Genomic DNA, 24,070 nt, shown 5'->3' with positions numbered 1-24,070 from the left:
ACCCTGACTACAATTACATTTGTGCACTCACAGAGGCCAATGACGACACACACACACACACACACACACACACACACACACACACACCCATGGTATTGTGTCACTATCACCATCAGCACCCTGGTGTTTCTACACTTCAATGAGCAATCTTAGGAGATCATGCACCGTGCAATTGCTACCACATTATTTGCCCGTTACAACAAAATGTGTGTGTGTGTGTGTGTGTGTGTGTGTGTGTGTGTGCGTTTGCATGCACGTGTGGATCTGTGCGTGCATGCGTGTCACTAGACAGACAGAGGCCATGACATCACAGGCCAGCTAAGCTAACCACAGAAGGGCTGTTTTGGTTTTGACCACCTGTTGGAGTTGCATTCCTCCTCCCCCAGGGATCACACACACGCGCAGGCACGCACGCACGCACGCACATACACACACACACACACACGCACACACGCACACACACGCACACACACACACACACACACACACACGCGCGCGCATGCATGCGTGTAACGCGCAGGAATGGAAGACGGGTCTCCCACGTGGAAAGCAAACACATCTTAACCACTAGCCTAAAGGGGGTTCCCCTCGGCTGGGCCAGGGGACGATATTAGGCTTTTTGGTCATCAGGCAGAGGCTTCACTAATACCACTAGCCATACTGTCTGCTAGAGATTTACTAATACTACATGGCAGTAGAAACTACTATTGCTACACACACAGCTCAAGCTCGTACACACACACACACACACTCACTCACACACACATACACAAAAATGTATCTACAATGTCAAAAGGTGTCGCACTATGTGACTCGTTGTGAGCTTGTAGATCTGCTATTTTCACCACACTGTAGGGTTTAAGTGGGTAACTCTTTAAAAATGTCTTTTGTGCACGATAGTCATCTCATGTTACACAGAGGACAGCGTGCATGGAAACAGAACAGGAATGTGTATGTGTGACTGTGTGTGACTGTGTGTGTGTGTGTGTGTGTGTGTGTGTGTGTGTGTGTGTGTGTGTGTGTGTGTGTGTGTGTGTGTGTGTGTGTGTGTGCATGCGTCCGTGCGTGTAGCTGGCTGTCGCCCCAGCAAGCTCAAGCTAAACAGTGTTATTAGGGAACAGCGTGGTCCCATAGGCCTGCCAGACGTACGTACGTGCGCGCACACACACACACACACAGTATGTGGTCCCAGTATCCGACTATCCGTGTCAGAGCGCGGCACATTAGCGGGCATTCAGTGTACCGTGCATGTCTCCTTGGCACACACACACACACACACACACACACACACACACACACAGAGGAATCTTTCGCTCACTGCAATGGTTGCAATGGCAATCAATCAATCAATCAATCTATCCAATAGCTATAAAATGCAACACATTGTAGTGTGTCAACAGTAGATACAACACTCTCCTCTCCTGTCCTCTCCTCTCCTCCCTAATCAGAGCTGGAACAGCGCAGGAAAATGCCTGAAGCCATGCATGTGTGTGTGTGTGTGTGTGTGTGTGTGTGTGTGTGTGTGTGTGTGTGTGTGTGTGTGTGTGTGTGTGTGTGTGTGTGTGTGTGCGCGCATGCGCGTGTGCGTGTGTGTGCACGCGCCTCCGCCCACGCTCTCTCTAGAAGAATCCACCCACAACTGCTGGAAATCACACACACACACGTGCGTAATACTGTATACGCTAAACACACGTTTGTATTACTTGTAAAGGCATCACAAAGGCACATTGTGAGCTTGTAGATCGGCAGGTTTCGGTGCACGACAAACCACAAACCTAACCTCTAAACCTAACCGGTCGTCTCCCCCCCCCCCCCTCACTAATATTTAAACACTGTTTGGGAAACGTGCTCTAGTCTAAACCACCACACATCTCCTGTGAGGAGCAGAATGGTTCTCACTCGGACGGTTAGCTCAACCGTCTGGGCTGCCAAGCCAGCCGGACGGCGGGCCGCGGGATCGACTCCTGAGCCCAGTGGCCTTTGACGCGTGTCACTCCCCATCTCTCTCCCCCTTTCCTGTCTGACTACTGTTCCCTATCAATAAATAGAAGCCCCAAAACAAATCTCACAATGACAATGGTTCTCACAATGTCTATCACTCACATTCTCCTTTACTTGTTGTGGGAACATTTGGCCCGTACAAGTACACACGCACCAGGCTGGTAGTGTACAGTCAGATCAGTAGAGCAGCTCATTGTCATAGAGGTAATATTAGAACACACTCAGCAGTGCCTGTGACACACCTGAGCTGTGTGTGTGTGTGTGTGTGTGTGTGTGTGTGTGTGTGTGTGTGTGTGTGTGTGTGTGTGTGTGTGTGTATCCTAAAAAGACTCTTACCTGTTTAGTCATGGAGTCTATGAGACGAACATAAAAGTCCTGCTCTGTTCTGATGCCTGTGAGAGTTGTGGGGGTTGACAGAAGAGAGAGAGAGAGAGAGAGAGAGAGAGAGAGAGAGAGAGAGATGGGGGCAGGGGTGTGTGGATGAAAGACAAAAAAGAGAGAAAAAACAGGGATTAACCCATTAAAATCGGGAAAGCATCCGTGTAACTTTACATTTCGGCAATGGCTATGCACGGCACGAATTGTACATCTGCTCCTTTTGAACATTTTTTGAAACCTCTTTTGACAGTGTGAGAAGAACTGCTGATTTAGAACAGTGGTTCCCAAAGTGGGGTCCGGGGACCCCCGGGGTCCTTGAGGGAGTTCCAGGGGGTCCCCAACTAAATGGTAGTTTGGAACCAAATGGATCCTTATCGGTCTGTATTGTAACTCAGAGTGTACAAAATACAAATGGACACGTTAGTGTCGATTTGTACACTCTCAGAGTTAAATTACCATTGATTTTACAATATTAATTAGGATCTCAGAGATAGAAATGCCATTAAATGGAGGTCCGTAGACTAATGCATGTCAAACTGAGGGTCCTTGAAATTAAATGGGTTGAGAATCTCTGCTAGAGCTGTAAAAATCTTCTCTTCTCCCTGGAATAGGCTATATTTTGTAATGGGGGGTCCGTGGGCTAATTAGTGTCAATTTGGGGGTCCTTGACATGAAAAGGTTTGGGAACAGCTGATTTAGAAGGCGTTAATGACCCTCAGGTCTTGGTGGATTAATGCATTCCAGCAGTGTTCTACGTTCTGCTGCTGCTGCTGCTGTGTATGAGAACGGGTGACATGATGACGAGGAGCACACGGCTGTCTGTCTGTCTGTCTGTCTGTCTTCTTTCTTTTTTTACTTGTGGAAAAGGTATCAATATACTGCACTATAGAAATACTCTATTACAAGTAAGTGTCCGGAAGTATAAAAGCACAACAACCCAGCAGGACCTGGACCAATCAGTGACGTCTCCATTGGGGCCAGACCAAGTCAAACCAAGACTAGTCAGATCTGACCCAGAATATCACCTGATTTCAACCAACATACATTTGACCCACTAAGACGGACGTCCCTGGATGAATCAGAGAGAGTCAGATCGAGGCCAGATCAACTTAAGTCATATCATAACTAGTCAGATCTGGCCCAGAATAAGCAATATTATTTAAACTGGTGAAGACGTCCTGGAAATGTCGTAAAGATCATGCCCATATGGACTGTGATCTGGCCGAGTCCTGAACGTTACCGGAGTCACTGGAGGAAGTCATCATAACGTTATCATGACGTCATTTGGCTTGCTGGGAAAGGTATTGGTATAAATTTGTATAAATTACTAAAAGCAGAAACTCATTCTGCAGAAAGTCTCGTGTCACAAGTTTTCAAAAGCAAAAAATGTCTAAAGATCTACAAGCTTACAATGTGACGCATCGTGAGCTTGTGGATCGGCCATTAATCTAAATCTACTTAGTAAATAGTAACTTACCGTATATTCAAATAATTGTAAAAGGAGTAAAAGTATAATTTAAATAAAGTAAAAAATAAAATAAAAATCAAATTTGTAATTGTAGTACTTGAGTAAATGTAATTGCTTTAGTTTACACCATGGAGGGGAGCAGGTGAGAGCTAGGGAACACATGGTGGTGGTTTTAACCCAAAACAGGAGCACAGCCCCCTCCCAACACACGCACGCATAAACACGCGCATACACACACACACACACAGTCACGCACACACACACACACACACACACACACATACAGCCATCGAATCATCCTCGGGGCGTTACTGTTGATTTCAATTGACTGCAAGTGTACTGTGCAGTGCAGTGCAGTGCAGTGCAGTGCAGTGCAGTGCAGTGCACCCTGGGCTATTAGACACATGACACTGCACCACTGCTGCACACACTGCACTTGTAGTCTACAGGAGAACAGCTTGAGGACTATTTTTAAAAGGAGTGTTTTACATACTACTATAAATTTGTGTGTGTGTGTGTGTGTGTGTGTGTGTGTGTGTGTGTGTGTGTGTGTGTGTGTGTGTGTGTGTGTGTGTGTGTGTGCATGCTGTCCGTGCACGTGTGCGTGTGTGCACGAGTGTCATGTGCATATATGTTTTTTTGCAAATCTTTTAAACATTTTAACAATCTTTGCATCCTAAAATGACATGCCCAATATAGCGACACCGGGTTTGGAATGGTTAACGATAACAGCAAAACAAATAAGAAATAAAACTAGCCCACTAAATTAAAAAATATACACAGTACAACAGATTAACAGGTTCCTGATAAATATATACAGTATAGGCTGCATAAACAGGAACTAAAAAGGACTGTACCAGTGATGGGGGGGGAATGGGACTGACATAGCCTAATGGTTCCACAGTACTCTAAGCATGAGTCCCTTTTCATCTCTGAGGGAGCAGTGGGATTCATAATGGCTCTTGATTTGAGGACCTAAGGGAACACGTTGTATGCTTTCAATATACTAATTATTAAAGGAAGACCTTTCAGCCCAAGGTCTAGATATCTGCTCTGCTCTCACCCCTGCTTGCATAAATGTATTCTTAATCAAAACGTAGCACACTGATCCTGCCGCCATGCTTCGTGGATCATATGCGGTATTTGGGAAATCCCCCAAATATTAGTATATATATAATATTTAGTTATATAATTGTATATGATGATCACATATCTATAATAAAGATGTGTTGTGTTGTCATGTAAGGTTGGAATTCCTTAACAGCGTAACTGAAGACTAGAGCTATTATGTATTTTATTTGTGTTGGTCTTTTGTCTCAAGACAACACACGCCTATAAGAGGTATTAGCCTAGATACATTACAAATATAACAAACATACAAAACAATGCTGACTTCACGTTAATGTCCTTGAATCGTCAGCACTATATAGTATTGATTCCGTGTAGCTTTTGGATGATCACATGCTGTGTTTTCTCTGTAAAAATCATTACGTCTTCTTGGTGACTGTTTTGTGGGTGTAAGGCATTGTGATAAAACCGCATGCAGATCGTTTCCACATGCGGCGATTATCCTCGCCCCTAAACACACTCCACGATATCCACCCAACAAACACCCAACATGACACTGAAAGACAGTCTGTGGTGGATTATGATATAGTAACTAAGTACATTTACTTGAGTACTGCACTATAAGTACAAGTTTTACTTGACATATTAGAGCATTTCCAATATTCAATACATTCACTTCCTTCTACTCCACTACGTCTCAGAGGCAAATATTGTACTTTTTACTCCACTATACAATTATTTGAAAACTTCAGTTGCCAGTTAGGCTACTTTGTAGATTTAGAGTATTAATGCTAAATACATTAATTTAACCACTTTCAGCCCTATATATTTCGGCTGTTTGAAAATAGCAGATCTAGATCTGCTATTTGAAAAATATTTTCATTCAGTGGGACATTTGACATATTGAGTTACTTTGAGTACTTTTACTTTTGGTACTTTAAGTGCATTTTGATGCTGATACTTTTGTACTTTTTAGCAGGGAACTTTTCTTGCAACAGAGTATTTCTAGATGATTGCGGTGTTGATACTTTTACTTCATTAAAAAAAACAATGCAAGTATAGGCTATACTGTACACTTACTGTACTGCTTTTCCACCAGTAGTCACATCCTACACATAACTGTCTCTGTACAGGCGATAAGGCAGCGTATATATACATACGCATCTCTCAAAATAACTTTTAAAAAGTAGCCATCAGTTCATGATGACAACAGCTGAGACAGCAGGGCATCGACAACAGGCATGGCAAACTTGAGCACAAATTGTCATGAAACCCCCTCTGTATAAAATAGACAAACTCCTTTTACATCAACCACTGCACTGCATGCATGTATACCCTATCATTGTCCCACAAAGACAACATATAGGCCTATACACACACATAACAATACAAATTAAAAGGCTGACAATTACCGCCTTTAAAAGAGCACATTTTGCTACTGCAGGAGTACACAAAAAGATGTTATGCATCATTGAAATAATAGACGAACTTTGGTTGTCTAACAATGTAATCACTTAATTGCGTTAAAAACATATATAGCGCATTAAAGAGATGAGAAACAGGCTCTCTGCGGGCCCAGCTCTGAACTCACCATTGCTGTACAGGAGTTGCAGTCGGTAATGAATCCCGTTATTGGTTTTCTCTCCAGGGGTTTCCTTTAACACAAATTAATACACAATATTGTTCATATATAGGCTATAGTATAATATAGTAAATAAAGTCGTGCATGTTTGTGCAGGACATGCAGGTAGCCTAAAAGCCTTATGGGTTAGATAAGGCTGTTTTATTTCTGTCCAGCCTGGTTTATATAATTAAGGGGTATATACATTTTAAATTGCATGTGATTATCTTTGCGTGTAACCACGGTGTTGTTTTGGCTTTTTTAATTCAACCACAATTACGGCTTATGGTGGGACAGGTTATAGACAAATAAATCTACTGCTAAATTATTTGAGTAAACCTATGCCTAATTTCACTAACTTATTGATATGGAAACGTGTTGCATCGCGCAAGAAGTGCATGTCTGGGTTGAAACGGGCCGTAAATTATTGGACAAAGAATATATGTCAAAATAGATTTTATCGCATCTGTTTAATTATGTCGCCTTTGATTTCGGATTATAGGCTATATACCGGCCTACAATATTATAGGCCCTATTTCATAATTTCATCGTTGGAATTAATAATGGGCCCTAATAATAATTATAATAATAGTCTAATAATAATAATATCAACCTGAAGCTCTTGTATTTTATTGTAGTTTTCTGTTTAACAGTTACACGCAAATCAACGTTTCAATCAAAGTGTTACAATTTGACACGCACGATAAAGCTACATGTATCATTTATAGGCTAAGTTAAAAACACGAAAGACCCTGCATGCGTCACCATGCAGGCAGAACGGTAAATTGGCAACACAACTCAGGGATAAAAGCCATGCACCCAACCCAACCCCGTGCATGTCTGTCTTCATTGTGACCCACGCACCTTCTCTTTCTCCACGAAGCCCACGAACGACGTCCGCTCGATCTCCACGGGCTGACCCTGACGGTCGTACAGAGCCAGCACGAAGTGGAAGAAGTTGGACTTCCGAAGGTTGGAGGGCGGCTGCTTCTCAAAGTGAGCCCGGGCCAGGCCCACCCCGCTGCGGGGACACATACAGGAGGATGCCGGGCTTATAGCAACTGGATCTTATAGACTTTAAACTTATATGATACGAAAATGTAACAAATGTGACCATGTATGCCCGATCAATTTGGTTATAAATTTGCACGTGTTGTTGAATTGATAAATTAACAGCCGATTTTATGTGTAACTGGATATTATATGCATTTCAGTGATTTTACAAAAGTATGAGCTACTGTTTGAGGAGTATATAAAAATGAGTATAAAAATACTCAAGTGTTTTAATTTCTTTTTTATGCGATTTTAGTTTCATAAACTCGTGTGCTGTTGTTTTTTTGGCTCCATATAGACTCGCAAATGCCCATAAAATATATGATTGCCCATCAGTGCATGCCGTTAGTTCTACACATTCCTTGGTGGGTTAGCCTGTATATATGCTTTGACATTTGTCATTTTCCCCAAAGGTGTCTTTAATCACTTGAACCCCAGCATGATGAATATTAAAATTGGCTGAGGGCTTTAGATCGATTTGGAGGTAGAGGGGGAAAACGGTCCAAGCGCTGCAGAGCCAACTCAGATCCGTTTTACTAAAGTTTATAGTCCAGGGGTCCAAGTGCATGGTTATTGGTTAAGGACTAAACCGGCGATTAAATTCAAACTCCGCCAAGACAAGAGCGAGTGAGTGATCACCCTATAACTCCATCACCACTCAGCCCCGCGGCCAGACATGGGGGGTCCGACTCCCGAGAGAGGTGGTGCATGGGGAAGAGAGGAGCTACATGGGTGCTTGTGCCCCCCGGCCAGGGCTCACCTCTGGGCGGCCGTATTTGCGTCCATCACCCCGGCCCCTTGCATCCAGCTGCGCACCGCGTTCATCCCTCCCAGCGGCTCCTCTTTCAGGCTGCTGCCGCTCCGGTGGATGCTGTCCTGGAGCCCAAACATCAACACACCGCTGTTCTGCCTCTCTCTATCCCGCTCACTGATCCCCTCCTCTCTCCTGTCCTCTCTTCTTGGCACTTGTTTTTCGTGATCCCCCCAAATCGCGTGGCTCTTCTCTTTCGCACCCAGGAGGAGTTTGTAGTGTGCAGTTCTGCCGTTTAGCTCTTATCCACGTAATTGTCGCATATAGAAGGCTCAAATGAACGGCAAAAAAAAAGACTGATAGAATCCAAACGGTCGGCTACTTCAGATCGGATGGAACAGAGCTGTGGAGAGGTGTTTGATTAAGTCCCTCCCGGACGGTGCTTCGCTATCCTGTGGACTTCCACACTCCACAGCCCCGCCACACATCACACACACACACACACACACGCACACACACACACACACACACACACACACACACACAGAGACGAGAGAGAGACACACTGCACACACACAGAGATCAAACTAGCGCTCCTCCGGATTACATGTCATCATCATTATCTGACAATAAGTCTCTTCTCTTCCTCTTTTTTTATTACTCTTTGTTTCCCTCCGTGCTCTCCTCTCCTCTCCCAGCCTGCAGCGGTCCAGGGTATTCTAAGAACACACACGTACGGTATCCCACCGTAGCCCCTATGCGTGTGTGCGCGTGTATGATCATGCGTAGGGTTGGCTGTGCACGCGCGCGTGTGTGTATGTGTGTGCGTCCTGAGTGCAGCCTCACTCTTACTCTCTCTCCACTCACTCCTCTCTCTCTCTCTCTCTCTCTCTGTGAGTAAAAGCGCTCTGTGTGAGACTCTTCCTCCCCAGAGGAGACTTTCTGAGAACCAAACACCACGACTCTCTCTGTGTGTGAGAGAGAGAGAGAGAGAGAGAGAGAGAGAGAGAGAGAGAGAAGGATGGGAAGGACTCCGAAGGAGGGAGGGGAGGAGGAGAGGAGACGCCCCCAAACAAAGGCGAGTGTGGAGTCAGATCCTCCCATGCGGCCACATGGAGTGCGGAGACCCTCCACTAATTATCCGTTAATAGGCTACTCGGTGTCCTTTGCGCGTTGTGAGCTGCTGGCTGCTTGTTGTCGGAATCACATTGTTGGAAACAAGGATAACTTGTGGAAGATGTGCAACATGCAGCCTTAATTTTTTTTATAGAGACTGCAATTCAAATAATAACTGCAAAAACGCTTGACTAATGTCACTTCACTAACAAGCCAGATAGGGTTTATTTAAAAAAAAATGCTCCAAGACAATTTTTCATAAATATGCTAATTAATTTTTTTTTGTTTTTGTTAACCACTTGGTACTCAGACATGTTGTCTTATTAGACTTAGACACCTCGAAGTCGAAGATGCGACGTTTTTATAAGCCCACATTTAGTACAAAACATACCCCTGCACGCTTCCTATTGTCTGCATAGGCCTGTAATGTTGTATGTAGACTATAGCGCCACAAGGCATGCAGACAAACAAAAGTGACAATAACAATAATTAGCTCAAAATAACAATGAGCACAATTGAGTATAATTGCTGCCAGATCCTTGTCTCTCTCTAGTCTCTCCCCATAATATACCATCATCTGTTATTTTTGAACAACTTATCACGGGGATGGATGGCGCTGCCATCATGGAGGATCAAAATACAAACTTTCAAAGTACCGTATGGGCCTACAGTACTTAACAATTAACTGATGCTGAGTTGTACATTTACGATCATTTAATGACCGATTGTCATTGGGATTAAAATAAAAGGTCACAGTTTTATTCAAATACAAGTGAAAAACAAATCATTGTCAAGGATAAACACTCTGCAGGCCCAAAGGTTAAGTGCTCTTCAACTTGATTATGAAAGTCTTTGGGTCTAATTACCAACTGAAAAGATATAATTTGTATAATCACAATTTTGACCCTTTTTCATGACTGGACATTCATATATTCAGTCAATCCATGTATTTAATATTGGTTCTACATGATATAACCTATTAAAAAAACGTGGTTAATGGCCAATAAAAATGCAATTGCAATACACAAGTTTACTTATATTTTACTTTTATGTATAGGCGTGCATACAGTTTGAACTTACGCTATACACCTTTCCCAGTGGGTTTTGAATCTGCAACCACTTTGGGGCCAACTATGGAGTCAACTATGTCAAATATTAAAATATGTATATACTTTGTGTCATATTTGACTTTTTTGTCATTTAGGACAATTGTTTTTGTCTTTGGTATATACCGGTACATTAATGTGTATATTGTAGGCTATTGGTTCTTTAATTGTTATTTTGTTATTGTTATTTTTGTATTGCTAAATATTGTACTTTTTTATGCACTGTAAAATGCAGAGTGAAAGGTCATGTTTACCAAGTATTGGGGGCATGGTGGCAGTCGGCAGCACTGTCGCCTCACAGCTAGAAGGTCCAGGGTTCGATTCCCGTCTGGGACCATGTGGGCACGTTCTCACCTCCGTCAGTGCCCATGTTCTCCCCGTGCAGGGTAGGTATACCCTCACAAAAACATGTCTCTGCTTCCCCCTGGTCAGCCGGGGTGCCTGGTGGAGGGGAAAGGAACTGGTTGGAATAATGTTTTTTTTCCGCGCCTACGTCCTACCGGTGAAACTCCCCACCTGTCAGGTGATAAGAAGCGGCCTGCACTCCTCATGCATTGAAGGAAGCAGTTCAGTTCAGTGCTTTTCTGCATGTTGGCAGAGCTGTATACATGTTACAATGGGTTTCATCCAATAGAGCACCGATGACCGTGCTGTCAAACAGTCTAAGCTATATGATATCGATAAAAACGTTTAATCCATGCAACATAATTTCATACAATATGTAGTGGGGGTCCCTGCTTCATCCCTGTCTTATGCTAGGGGGTCCTTGAGCTGAAAGATGTGAAGACCCCTGCATTAGATGTCAAGCAACTGAAGCAAGCAATATATATAATATATTTGCAAAGTAGCTGTCAAATAAATGTAGTGGAGTAAAAGTACAATATGTGCACATATCTGAGATGGAGTAAAAGTATACGTATTGGAAATTGGAAATAATAATGTAAAGTATGAATACTTCAAAATTGTACATTAAGTACAGTACTTAAGTGGTTACTTTCCACCACTGCCTGGTATACAAATTTGTAGGCCACCTATACTGTGTGTTGTTGGTATCTAGAAAACGTTATTCTGTCATCACAGCATGGCAATATGGCAATATGGCATGCTATGTGGGAATTGATCCACTTGAGCCCTTACTGCATCATGTGATGAATAGCAACAATCTTTGTGAGCTAAAGTTATACATCGGCTATTCTCGCTAATTCTAAACATTTTGAAAATGCTGAAAATATATATATTTTTTTTAAAGATTTGAAATGCTTTTAAAAATCTGCAAATATCTAATTACATGCCCAAGATTATTGGGATGCCAGGCTGAAAGTGGTTAATGTAGGCTAGTAATTTGCATTAACCTGCACTTAATTAGGCCTACTTTCTGTCGGTATGTAAGGAGTGCATGCATCACTTTGGTCTGTGTGCAGTGGCACCTTCCTATTGATGCTGGTGGCCCCATGTTCTTTCCTCTAGTGCCACCTATAGGCCACAAAGTTAGACTTGCACACATTTATCTCAAACAGGTGGATTGCCATGAAACTTGCATTGCATTCATGCTCCCCGAGGTTACTGAGTTGTCCATGTCCTTTCCTCTAGTGCCACCTATAGGCCAAAAGTGTCAACTTGTACACAAGAGACCCCCACATCTTATGGGGCAGATTACCATGAAACTTGTCTGAATGGATATCTGAAAGGACAATGTTTGAGTTTGACCCTTATTTCCATATTAATTCAACGTATCTTAATAACTTTGTACGCCCTATTTCATTGTATTTTTTGTTTTTAATAGCCTATAGCTATAAGATCACAACGCATCTCACTGGGTTGCATTGTGTTCCTTGAGATTTGGGTGTGACCTTTGGTTTGCCTTAGCACCAAAAGAACCACTGCCCTATGACATGTCAACACATTATCCTTCACCTTAACACAACATCCATGTCATGATGCAACACATTGCGAGCTAGGATTTCATTGCACAACAACCACGTGTTATTGTCTCCCACATTTGAGTTCATGACTACACAGCAGTTTTTCCAAGGATGACTGTGCAAGATGACTGCCTGCCTTGACAACAAGCCAGGCGCTCCAACAGACAAATCTGCCACAGCAAAAAAAAAAAAAAAGAAGCCCTAGGCAGAATTGATCTGGCACTCCTCGGTTTGAATTACATTTAGCTCACGCCAGAGTTGTGGGTGACATTTGAATGTTTATAAAATGCCCCATGGAAATGGATCTTCCACACCAAAGTTCCAGACTATTATCTACGCAGTGATATTAGTCTGGCCATTCCAGGCTACACCAACAGCGCGGCCTTGAGACTCATTCCCGTGTTTTCATTCCCTTTAGTTGTTCTCTGGAAAACATCCCGGTGTTTTATTTTTGGCCATATATGTAAAAACAATAAACATAATACAAAATGTGCTACTGAAATATTTGGGCAATATTTCAGGCCGATCTGAGCTTCACTGAATTCCATAATAAAATGAATGAAAGTAATATTTCAAAGATATGTGGGTGGGGGGGGGGGTGGAATATCTCCTGTGGCCTACTGGCAGTGTGCGCAAGAAATATGCCACTGATCGATTCCCAAGATTAGCCCCGGACACAGACACACCCTTAAACTCAGACAGTTAGACTCCTGCAGAGTAATGTCGTAAAAGAATAAATATGGATGACTATTTTGTCAACTCCACTCTCCCACTGACCGTTCAATATCATGTCCTTAAACACAGCACCAGTCCCAGTGCTCCGGTTAATTCACAGTGCCATGTTCTTTCCCATATCATGGTGAATGCCATCCACCATGCCAGCTACTGTAGATATACCTTAACAGAGAACACACAAACAATAAATTGGACTGGACAGACAGCCCCAATGCGCTCTACAGGAAGGGAGTCCAGGGATAGAGCAAGCTGTTCTTTGCCAGTGGTATGTTGGCATCGACACAGGTAATGCCAACAAACTGAACAAGCTGGTTTGTGGTTTGACTTAAACATTAAGAGGGGAAGATGAAGAGGAGGCTGGATAATGCTAACCTCCTGATGAACGCTCATGAACCCATCTTAATTCAATTCAAAGGAGTTTTGTTTATTGGCATGAGAAAACTTACGTTAACATTGCCAAAGCAAGGTGTCATGTCAAAATATATGAAAACTGTTGAAAATGGGTAAAATATAAACAGTTGGAGGGGGTACAGCGTATGTCACATTGCATGCATCGACGTTATACATGTTATACTAAGCTTTTTGAAACAAATAGTAGCGATCTTTTGCAATCACTTTGGGACAAATATTAGCATTTATTCTCAAGTCTATTTAAATAGTATACAAAAGAAACTCAAATGTAAGATGTGTTTAAAGGTAGCAGCTCTGTTTACATGTGCATTGCACTGCAGTGCAGTAAGTATAGTGGTCTACTTGGTACGGATAGCATTCCTTAGGGTGGTTGTATTCCATTGGCTAACCTCTTGTCGCAACAGTTCACAAATCTTGCTGCTGTGTTTGCACTTTGATGTATTTCTCCCAATAGGTATGCGAGTACTTTTTGTCGTTGATCGTAGTTTCACTCACTTTGGGTGTGTGTAATCTGTGGTATGTGTCTCTGATGTCTTGGTATAGTGGGCAGGTGGTTAGGTGTATAGCTCTGTTTCCATCTCATCTGCCATATGCTAGTGGGGATGAGGTGCACATTCAGCCACGATGCCACAGACTTGTCGCCCCCCAGCACAAAACAAAGTGACTTGGAGAGTAGATGGCGCATGCTCGACAACCAAGCTTGACCCCCATAGTGTATGTTCTGTTAACCGTCGTAACCATGTGATTGAATTTATTTATTATATTCACTGTTGTTAAACAGTGTTTTACAGAATAGCCACTGGTGTATAGGCTGGGAAACATGTGTAGGCCTACATCAGTTTCATCCAATGTTGATAGGACTGGTCTGGATATAGGCTTACAGGTTTTGTAGCAATTTGTAGTAATTGTAGAAATTTTAGACCTTAATGGTTGAATGTATATTTTGCTTTATTTACAATATATATATATTTTTTGTCCCTATCCTGTTATGCTGTAGCCCAGTGGTTCTTCTCAATCTTTTGTCATGGACCCCTAAATTAATTGTAGGCAGCCTATGTGACGGCGAACCAACATCTGAAAATATTTTGTGCCAGGGAGGGACATCCATACAAGATTTGTGTTGTTTTGTTTTGTTTATATTCCAAATGTTTTTCTTCTCAAGATTAGATCAAAGCTAGAAGCTTCCAGCGCATTGCATAGTGATATGTTGTGAACAACAACAAACTGGTTCTAAATGTTCTCCTTTGACAAACAACATTGATTCTAAATGTTCTGATATGAGAAAGGTAAAATAAACATGAAATAAACATGGGGCGAGATATCCGTGCTTTGGGGCGAGATATCCACGCTGTGGGGCAAGATATCCACACTTTGGGGGAGAGCTATCCACGGTTTGGGCGAGCCGTCTTGTGAACTTGTAGCTCGGGTAGGCCTATTTTCAAATATCCAAATTCTAGACCACACTTTGAGAACCATTAATGCTAGGCTAGCTAGCATACCTACATACACACACTGACTTCTGACTTACTTTAGAATGATGGTCCAACGATGAGTTGTTGAATATCCTGAGTTTCCTCCATCCAGCGTAGAACGCAAGCTAGCCTTGGATCAAAGTCCGTATTTCTCCGAATTTAGCTCACACGAAATGCAAAATATACGGTCCTTACGCGGTAGCTCCGGATATTAACATTCGGAATCTTTATTCAATGTATTATTCCTTATTTCTCAATAGATATGTGTTTTAATCCCGTCTGTGTCTGAACACTATTTTCCCTCCATCGTTTACTTCCTGTTTACATCGAGTGTAATACTGTAATACCGGTTTTCACCGGATGCACCGCGTTACTACCGCCCATTGAGTACAGGGAATTTCCGACAGAATCCGACACAGACGGGATTAAAACACATATATAATCTATTGGAAAATACGGCTAATATATAGTGCACACGAGTTCCTAATGTCGAGTGTACACCCAGGGCTACAGGGTCAGCACTTTATATGTTTTTGTATGTAAGGAGAAGTAGTAGGGCTTTCCGTGCGAATGTTCAGTGACTATTAGGGGGTAAAGACCAAGACTATCATAGATACGAAAGTAAAAGTCAGACTCGATCAACTATATCTATCTATGATAGTTTTCATCCAAGGCTAGTAGAATGCTATTTATAACTGAAGTTGACCACATGATGAAAACGTTAGAGTTCTTCGATACTACCGCATTCTGTCAGTCTTGTTGCATTGTAGGCTATGGCAGGCCGCCGCATTCAGCGGTATTACTATTAATGCCTTCCATATAAATTGTAAATGAAAATCATTAGATGTTACCTCAGTCATCATTAGGGTAACAAAAACCTACCGTTTAAACATGTCATACGGGAGAGGGGAAAAAATAAACGACTGATTAAAGTAACGCTTTAACATAAAGAAGCATCTGGATTCGGGAAAAGGCACTGCTGAGATTCGAACTCAGGATCTCCTGTTTACTAGACAGGCGCTTTAACCAACTAAGCCACAGCGCCGGGTGACGATAGAGGCAGAAAAAATACTATATAACGATTGTAATACTCGTAGTACTTTTTCATTTTTATTTGATCACCTTCAATACATTACAAAGTATATGTTATAAATAATCTACAGTATAAAGCTCAGCAGAACGAGATTAAGCATTCATTTAATAAATTATCTATCTATATTCTTTTTGTCTCACTTGTCACTATAAATACGTAGACTCTTCATTTTTACATTTGTTATTATATACAATTTCTGCTATATATACTGATATATATTATATCACTCATCCCAATAAATAATCAATCATTGCAGCAGAAACTTCCAAGTCGCCGAGGTTGATGATTTCGCCCATGTCTTGAAAAGCAAGGTCGATCATGTCGTCAAATACCTCGGTCTGTTGTCCCCCTCTGCCGGGGAAACACTGGTACTGCGTCATTTCGCTCATGTCAGGCATGAATCCGCTGTGTGTGTGTGCGTTATGCTCGGCTGTACCACAGCGGCTCCCGACGGGCTGAGGTCCGTCTCCAAATAGAAAGTCAACGTCCTCTGGGCGGAACACGGTGTTCGGAACGACTGCGTTAAAATGTCCATTGAAGCCAGCAGGTGTTTGGTAATAGTCCTGGGGACACCCGGGGACAGCCCGACAGTCCGGGGAATAGCCTCTAGCCTGGTCTCCGGGGACTGGCGAAGTAGGACCGTGCCCGGGTCTTGCCTGCCCCACTCCCTGGTGGTGCCCCGGCATTGTAGGACAAAGCGTGGACTGGGGACTCCATGCCTGCCTGGGGAGACTTGGAGATGGGTAGCTCGGTGCAGAGGGGGAAGGGGTTGACATGGTGGAGGAGGAGGAGGATTCTGAGCTAGTGGGTGACATGATGTTACAGAACTGCGGTGAAGGAGGACTGCTTGGTGGCTGTGATGCGTCCTTGTTTTGTTTCTTGCTCTTGAAATAGCGTGCACGACGATTCTGAAACCACACCTGTGATACAAAAAGAAGAAGGTGGTTAGGGCCACAAATTCACACAATATAGAGACACAATTAGGCCGACGCACAATAAGTTGACCAACTTAATAACACACTTGATTCTCCGAGTGAAATTAACACAGAGGGATGGATTTTCACTGTACCTGGATCTTAGAATCCGGGAGCCCTGTGAAAGAGGCGAGGGCCTCCTTGGTCTTGACATCGGGGTAATGGTTGAGGGAGAAGGCCCTCTCCAGCTCGATCAACTGCGCTTTGCTGAAAGTCGTGCGCTTTCTCCGGCGCTGGATGTCTGTGCGCCCCCGGTACAGCTGAGCATTAAGGGCCTCTGTAGAAAGAACACAAATATTATTAGAATTATACAAATACCAATTAGGTTTGAGGGGACTTTAGAGACAATTTGATATATTTGCTCTGAATTTACGCATTTTACGCATTGGATTCAACCGAGTTTCCAGGGCAAATTACTACTTTTTAATTCAGAATGTGAAGGAGCAGCACATAGGCTATATGCAAGTTCTTCAAGAACTTAAATAAAACACACCAGTTTGGTTAAATAGAGTTCTCTTACCTCTGGGCTCTGGTGAAAAGTCATCGATCTGGTTCACATCCAGACATGTTCCAGTTGACCAGTAATGTCCTCCTCCTGGGTAAAGTGCACTCATCTCTGAAACAGTCGTGTAATCCAATCCAAACGCCTCCATCATATATACCTCCGAATAATAATAAATCCAAATGTGATACAGCAGGCTATATCCACTGTCTTTCGAGGTGCTTCTCCTGGAGACTGATTGAGACTGTACTGACAAAAATAGTGCTGCGACCCTTTTTATAGTACCAGACTACCCCCACCACAGACAGCCATCAGGCCTACCTATAGCCCTCAATAGATATGATCACATGTCTCTTTTACAAACGCGTGCCTTTGAAGTGCTGTGCGCCCTGGTCTAATAGGTGTCCCTTTGATCCCCGACAACCCTAATCGGCCCATTAAGGACCCAGACCGATCTAACGCTTATCCCATCACGGGCAGCAAGGTCATGTGATGTGGCAAAATTTACAATCACTCCTTTGACGCACAAAAAGAGAGGGGTAGGATAGCCTACAGCAGAATATCGGTTTTAATTTATCAAACTGTAAGCCTGTAACCCAATTTGACACTTGCGGGTCCATTTGGTTACGTTATTTGTACACTCTCTCGTGGTCACGTACGTCACATGAACGTTGAGGATTTGACAGACACTCCAGTCTAGCCCGCATCCCTTTTCCTTTGGACCGCATCGCCCCCCGGTGTGCAGCGAACACGGGTTCAAGAGATGGCGAAGGCGAGAAAGTGTATTGACTGGCTGTGAGAGTGTGAGCTTCATTTCATGTACGTGTGTGTAAGGTGACAAATCGGACTACTACAGTACTACTTCTTAGTTCTTCTCCTTCCTGACCGGTAGTGTGTCGTTCCCCATCTATCGTTCTCTAGACTTCAAAACGCCGGATAAGGCCACGTCCAAAGTCAGTGCCAGTGCCATACTGTGCCAGACAGAATAACCTATAGGCCCTAGACGTCCATGGCCACATGTACGCCAACTGATTCATGATGCTGTTAACACAATTGCGTGTGTAACATTTATTTATTATAGCCTAGTATAGGCCTATATATAAAATATTCTCCATCATATTCCATCATCTGTATAGGCTATAAGACAGAGGATAGATTACACCTTTTACTAGGCCTAGCCTACTCAACAAAATTGCTTTAGTTAAATAGTTATTAGGCTATTAAGCGACACAGCAGCACGCATAAATTCGTTCAAATTGCCATAATTTACCCGCTGCAACATGAACATGCATAGCCTAAATTACAGTCAGGTCTTGTCAAGAAACATCATAGGCCTACTGTTGTTCTGTAGGCCTATAATGATTAGCTACTTTTAATTGTGTATAGCCTATAGTCTATTGCTATAATATTGCAAATAAAACCGCCGATCTTGGGACTAGGTTAGGTAATCTACTAATCTTATATTGTATGTGTCAAATCACAGCATATAGGTCTACACATGACGCATTATATTTTAATATAAAAAGAGGATAAATAAACAGGCTACTTTCCATCCAGGCTGAAGTATGATGATAGATGCTCATTTACACCTGACGCTGGGGACAAAGGGTCGTTGTATTGTGATCGTCATAATCTATGTTGGCCGCATCACCGCGTGACATGTAGGCTATTAAGACAACAATGGATCGATACCATGTGAATATGGCATGAGCGATATGGATCATGCAAGCCATCGAAACCAGTTCGGGTCACATGCTTCTGAATCGACCCCACTTATGACCGCTTTCACACTTTGATCCACGCCATGATAGGCGAGGCCTATTATATTGTTGCGATAAGGAGCATAGACGCCATGCATAAAAAAATGAATGCAATGCTGTTGCAATTGTTTTAGACAACTAAAGAATATATAGGCTATGCAAGAATATATGACATGAAAACGTGCATGGTGTTTACAACTCATAGCATGTTTTAGTAAATTCTAGTAAAAATAAATAATTTACACATGTTCAACCTAACTTCTTTTAATGTCAAGGACCCCCAAATATTTGGCCAGTATCCACCTGATAAGAACCCAAGATTTGTGTTGTTAAAATCTTTCTTGTTTTCAAGATTTTATAGAGATAAAGCTGACACTCTCAAGGACCCCTGGGGGTCCCCAGACCCACTTTGAGGACCATCTTTCATTTTGAAAATAGCTCTCAAGTCAAAAAAGCGTGGGCACCTTGAACCTTCACCCCTGATACTATACTATATCTATAGGCCTACTTTCCCCCGTCTGTCAATGGAGTTACTTTTGCATGTTGTAGATTGTTTGCAATTAGAATAGAAGGCTTTATTTTGCCTTCATAAATGTATGTGCTAATGTAACTCTGTATAGCCTACGCCCTACACTAAATGAACAATTTGTATTTTTCCTGTGCAGCTTTGCATGGAATGATAACATTGACGTTAAAAAATTGGCAAGGGTGAAAGGTTACAGATTGATATTGATATTGTTTGTTTTGCTAAATGTGGGCAGTGATTAAATGTTTAGAGTTGAATGTTTTATAGAGTTCCCTATATACAGTAGTTCCCTATCAGTCTCTACACAGGGCCCTCACGTTTTTAATACCTTCCCTTGTACTCTCAGCCTTGTCGCTGAGTAGCAGGCCTTGAAAAGCTTGTTGCCCCAGGGCCTGTTGGTAGCATTTGCCTATGCAAACAACAACACAGTCATGTTTCCCATGCACAGACTGCATGGGCTTGTAATTCAGAATATGAATACAGCAAACCAATACAGTAGGGCAGGCCATATGCACTATATCAACATTGTTGTATCAATGAAATTCTTCCTTTAAAGGACCACTTTTCAATCTATCTTCATATAATTGGCCCTCATTAATGTTCATGATAAAATGCCACCATTTTATTCGACTCAGTCTGTGTCTGGCTGTACATGGGCATAGAAACCGCAGGCTTTACTGAAAAGTTGCAATGCGATGATGGAAGCCATCGTTCTCACGATAATAAAAATCTAAATGGTGGAGGGGTTTCTGAACTGCCAACAGCCCTCCTATGAGACACAGACTGAAAAAAATAAGTGCTATTTTATCATGAACATTAGTGAGGAGTGGACCAATTAAACGAAGATGAATTGAAAAGTCGTGTAGTGGTCCTTTAAGCAAAAATGAACATCTATTTTGGGCATGTCAAAGGCAAGTATTTTCAGCATTCAAAAAAATCTAAAATAGCAGATGGTTATTTTGGCCGCATGACATTTGTACAATGAATTGAGTATAAAATAGTGTTAGGGTGTTTGAGAACGAGGGGAAGACAGACAGACACATTAACAAGACAGACAATAATGACAGGAGGGAACTCTTTCAAGCAGTTTATGGCACATATTCACTGCATGGTAGTGGCTGAACTCTTTTAGCAGGGACGTGCAGAGAGTGTTAGAGAGGCAGGGGCTGAAATCCCGTAAGATGGCACTTTCGGACCAAAAATAGCAAAAAGTGCAGATCTACAAGCTCACAACGTGTCACGCTGTGACGCACTGAGAGCTTGTAGATCAGCTATTTTCGGGGCGCAACCCAGCACTCTTTAGGTATAGTGGAGATGCAGTGTGTACGACATGGATTACAAAACAAATTTGTTCAACGCAAAATTCTGTGTTCAAGTTTAGGAGACTTCGGAGAGAAAAAAGCAATTCTCCTGAATGCGTGGCATTTGCATTTCTTTCACCATAGTAAATGCTGCATTCGTGGTCTGGAGAGGGCAGTTGTTTTACAGACGGGTAAAAGGGCAGGGGCTGAACCACCCTTTGATGTCTATGTGTGCACGTCCCTGTCTTTTAGTACCACCAGGTACTTTCTTTTCCACGTTTCCTCCTCAATGTAGATCATGAGTCACATGTGACTATCATATCATTAAGAAAAATAAAAAAAGAGAAAGCAGGAAATAAAATCTGGGGAATGCCATCATGGTGCCATGCGTGTGGAGCTCAGCAGACAAACTAGAGAAAAAAATGCGATCACATCTCATCACAAACAATTCAAATAATAATCATATACCATGCAGGTGTACGCTAGAAGTTCAATATACAGAAGAATGACGGGCTCAAAACATTTATGTGTCTACCCGAATAAAGAGTAACCGGAGGACACTTAATGCTTTTATTGAACTCATCTGAGCTGTGCACCCATTATGATTGATTATTACATGTGACTGAGTTGTGCTTGCACTCTTTCTACATGAATTATTAATTGTTATTCAAGACCATATTCAGCCTGCAAACTTGCAGTGAGGAATACATTCTTGCCACCAGGGTTTGCTTTTGTGGACTTGTGTTGGGATGAAATAAACAAACAAGGGTGTGCAATATGCATGTCTATACTGGTGATGTCCATTGCCAATAGTATCCTTTCAGATTATGAAATTCTTATATGAATCAATTTATTTGACTAGAGCAGACATGAGATAACAAATTGTCTATTGTGTTCTACTGATATTGTTGTAACTATTTTGTTGTGTTTGTGTGTATTTTGATTGCCACTTTCTGTTATTTGTCCCTTTCTGTTCTCCAGACTGTGTGTGTGTGTGTGTGTGTGTGTGTGTGTGTGTGTGTGTGTGTGTGTGTGTGTGTGTGTGTGTGTGTGTGTGTGTGTGTGTGTGTGTGTGTGTGTGTGTGTGTGTGTGTGTGTGTGTCATTTTTATTTCCAGGAAGAAAACTGTACACGTGAATGACGTGATGCAAGATGAATGGATACCAGAGAACAGTTTACCGACTTGCTGCGGTTTAGTAGGCCTACATTTTACTTCACCTTCATTTAAACTGCATTGAATTGAGAGAGAGAGAGAGAGAGAGAGAGAGAGAGAGAGAGAGAGAGAGAGAGAGAGAGAGAGAGAGAGAGAGGGGATAGTTGTATAGAGTTCACACTAGATGAAGTGGGAATGCTATAAAGTTTAAACACCAAAGTACCGAAACTATATGTAATTCATTAGTAAACAATATCCTGAATTGGTAGGCCTATACTATCATTGGTATTCACATACTCAACCTTTTATCATTGAATAGCTGACCATTTAATTGCACAAAATAATTTGATCACTTTGGAAATGAACTATAAACTATAATCTTTGCTGCGGCAAGTTGTTAAACTGGCGAGTTCTCCGGATACCATGACTACACTCACATTTTATTCATCAGCGTGTGTGTGTGTGTGTGTGTGTGTGTGTGTGTGTGTGTGTGTGTGTGTGTGTGTGTGTGTGTGTGTGTGTGTGTGTGTGTGTGTGTGTGGTGGTTCGTGGTTCCACCACTGCATAGCCACACTCCTGCAGGTCAGGCTTGACAGTCAGGTGTGAATGACGCTTTGCCCTCCTCTCTCACACCCACTGCCCTGCCTCTTCCCTCACAATACACAAACACACCTCCACGGCTCAACCGTTTGATGTGGAAACTCTGTCCACATTTCCTGCCATCCCGAGAGATATCTAGGCCTAATCCAGGTGGTGGCAGGGCAGAGTGTGTGGGGGGGGGGGGGGGGGGCTGAGAAGTAGCTACAAAAGTAGGCCTACTCAATATGTAGAATGTCCCATTTCAGAAGTAGCCTATTAAAATGCCTAACATGCATAAAAATATTTTGAATAGCACATGTAGATCGGCTATTTTTAAATAGACTAAGGTATATACCCTGTATATTAGGGCTGAAGTTGTTAATGTAGCCTTTTGTAATAAAATCAGTTTTCAGATAATTGTAGTGGAGTAAAAAGTACATTCATATTTGCCTCTGAGATAGTGCAGTAGTATAGAAAGTATAGACATTTTTCATGTGAAAATACTCCAGAAAAGCAAACGTATCTCAAAATTATACTTGAGTACATGTGCTTTGTACTTTGAGAAGTAGAGGTCGAGTGTGACTCTTTCAGCTTGGCCTTGCATGAAAGACTGCCGGTGTCCAACATTGTAAAGAACCCACACGACATGATTTAGTGCCTGCATAAGCTGCCAATGAATACAGATTCTGGCTCAGAAGAAGGAAGGCTCAGGGGCAAGGAAATGAAATATTATATCAGCACATTCTACCGCCGCTAGCAACTCTGCGTGACTTTAGCTCAGGTTCGGATGAAAGAAGACAGAGAGAGGGAAGAGGAAAAAACCTTGGGGAATTTTAGACAGTTATCAATGAATAGGAGGGCTCAAACTGGTGGAGTGGAGAATGAGATGCCACAGACAATAATATTTCAACTCCCAGGTACAGACAAGATCTGGGCACTTTTCTCTGTATGAATGTTGGCCAAAAGTTTAATTAGTGTATGTCTTTGCATTCCAAGGCTCAAATAAAAAAAATGATAATGAGAGACCTGGGGGCTGGGAGTGAGGAAAATGACTTTGAAATTGGTTGAAACTTCACAATC

General features: G+C 42.4%; 1 protein-coding gene across 1 annotated transcript in view; it reads right to left on the bottom strand.

Moving 5' to 3' along the window:
• Positions 1 to 9,227, bottom strand: part of LOC308327531 (transcription factor COE1-like) — a 100,975-nt gene extending 91,748 nt beyond the window's left edge. Inside the window, exons 1-4 of the mRNA XM_080781052.1 lie at positions 8,350 to 9,227; positions 7,401 to 7,557; positions 6,507 to 6,570; positions 2,338 to 2,393 (exon numbers count right to left, since the gene is read on the bottom strand). Of these exons, the coding sequence (XP_080637178.1) occupies positions 2,338 to 2,393; positions 6,507 to 6,570; positions 7,401 to 7,557; positions 8,350 to 8,480 (408 nt within the window). The 5' untranslated portion in view covers positions 8,481 to 9,227. The remainder of the gene's footprint in view (positions 1 to 2,337; positions 2,394 to 6,506; positions 6,571 to 7,400; positions 7,558 to 8,349) is intronic.
• Positions 9,228 to 24,070: the final 14,843 nt, after the last annotated feature.

Source organism: Protomyctophum bolini (genome assembly GCF_963924005.1).
Source record: "Protomyctophum bolini genome assembly, chromosome: 13".
NCBI classification, from domain to species: domain Eukaryota; kingdom Metazoa; phylum Chordata; class Actinopteri; order Myctophiformes; family Myctophidae; genus Protomyctophum; species Protomyctophum bolini.
This window is presented reverse-complemented; position numbering and strand designations above follow the sequence as displayed.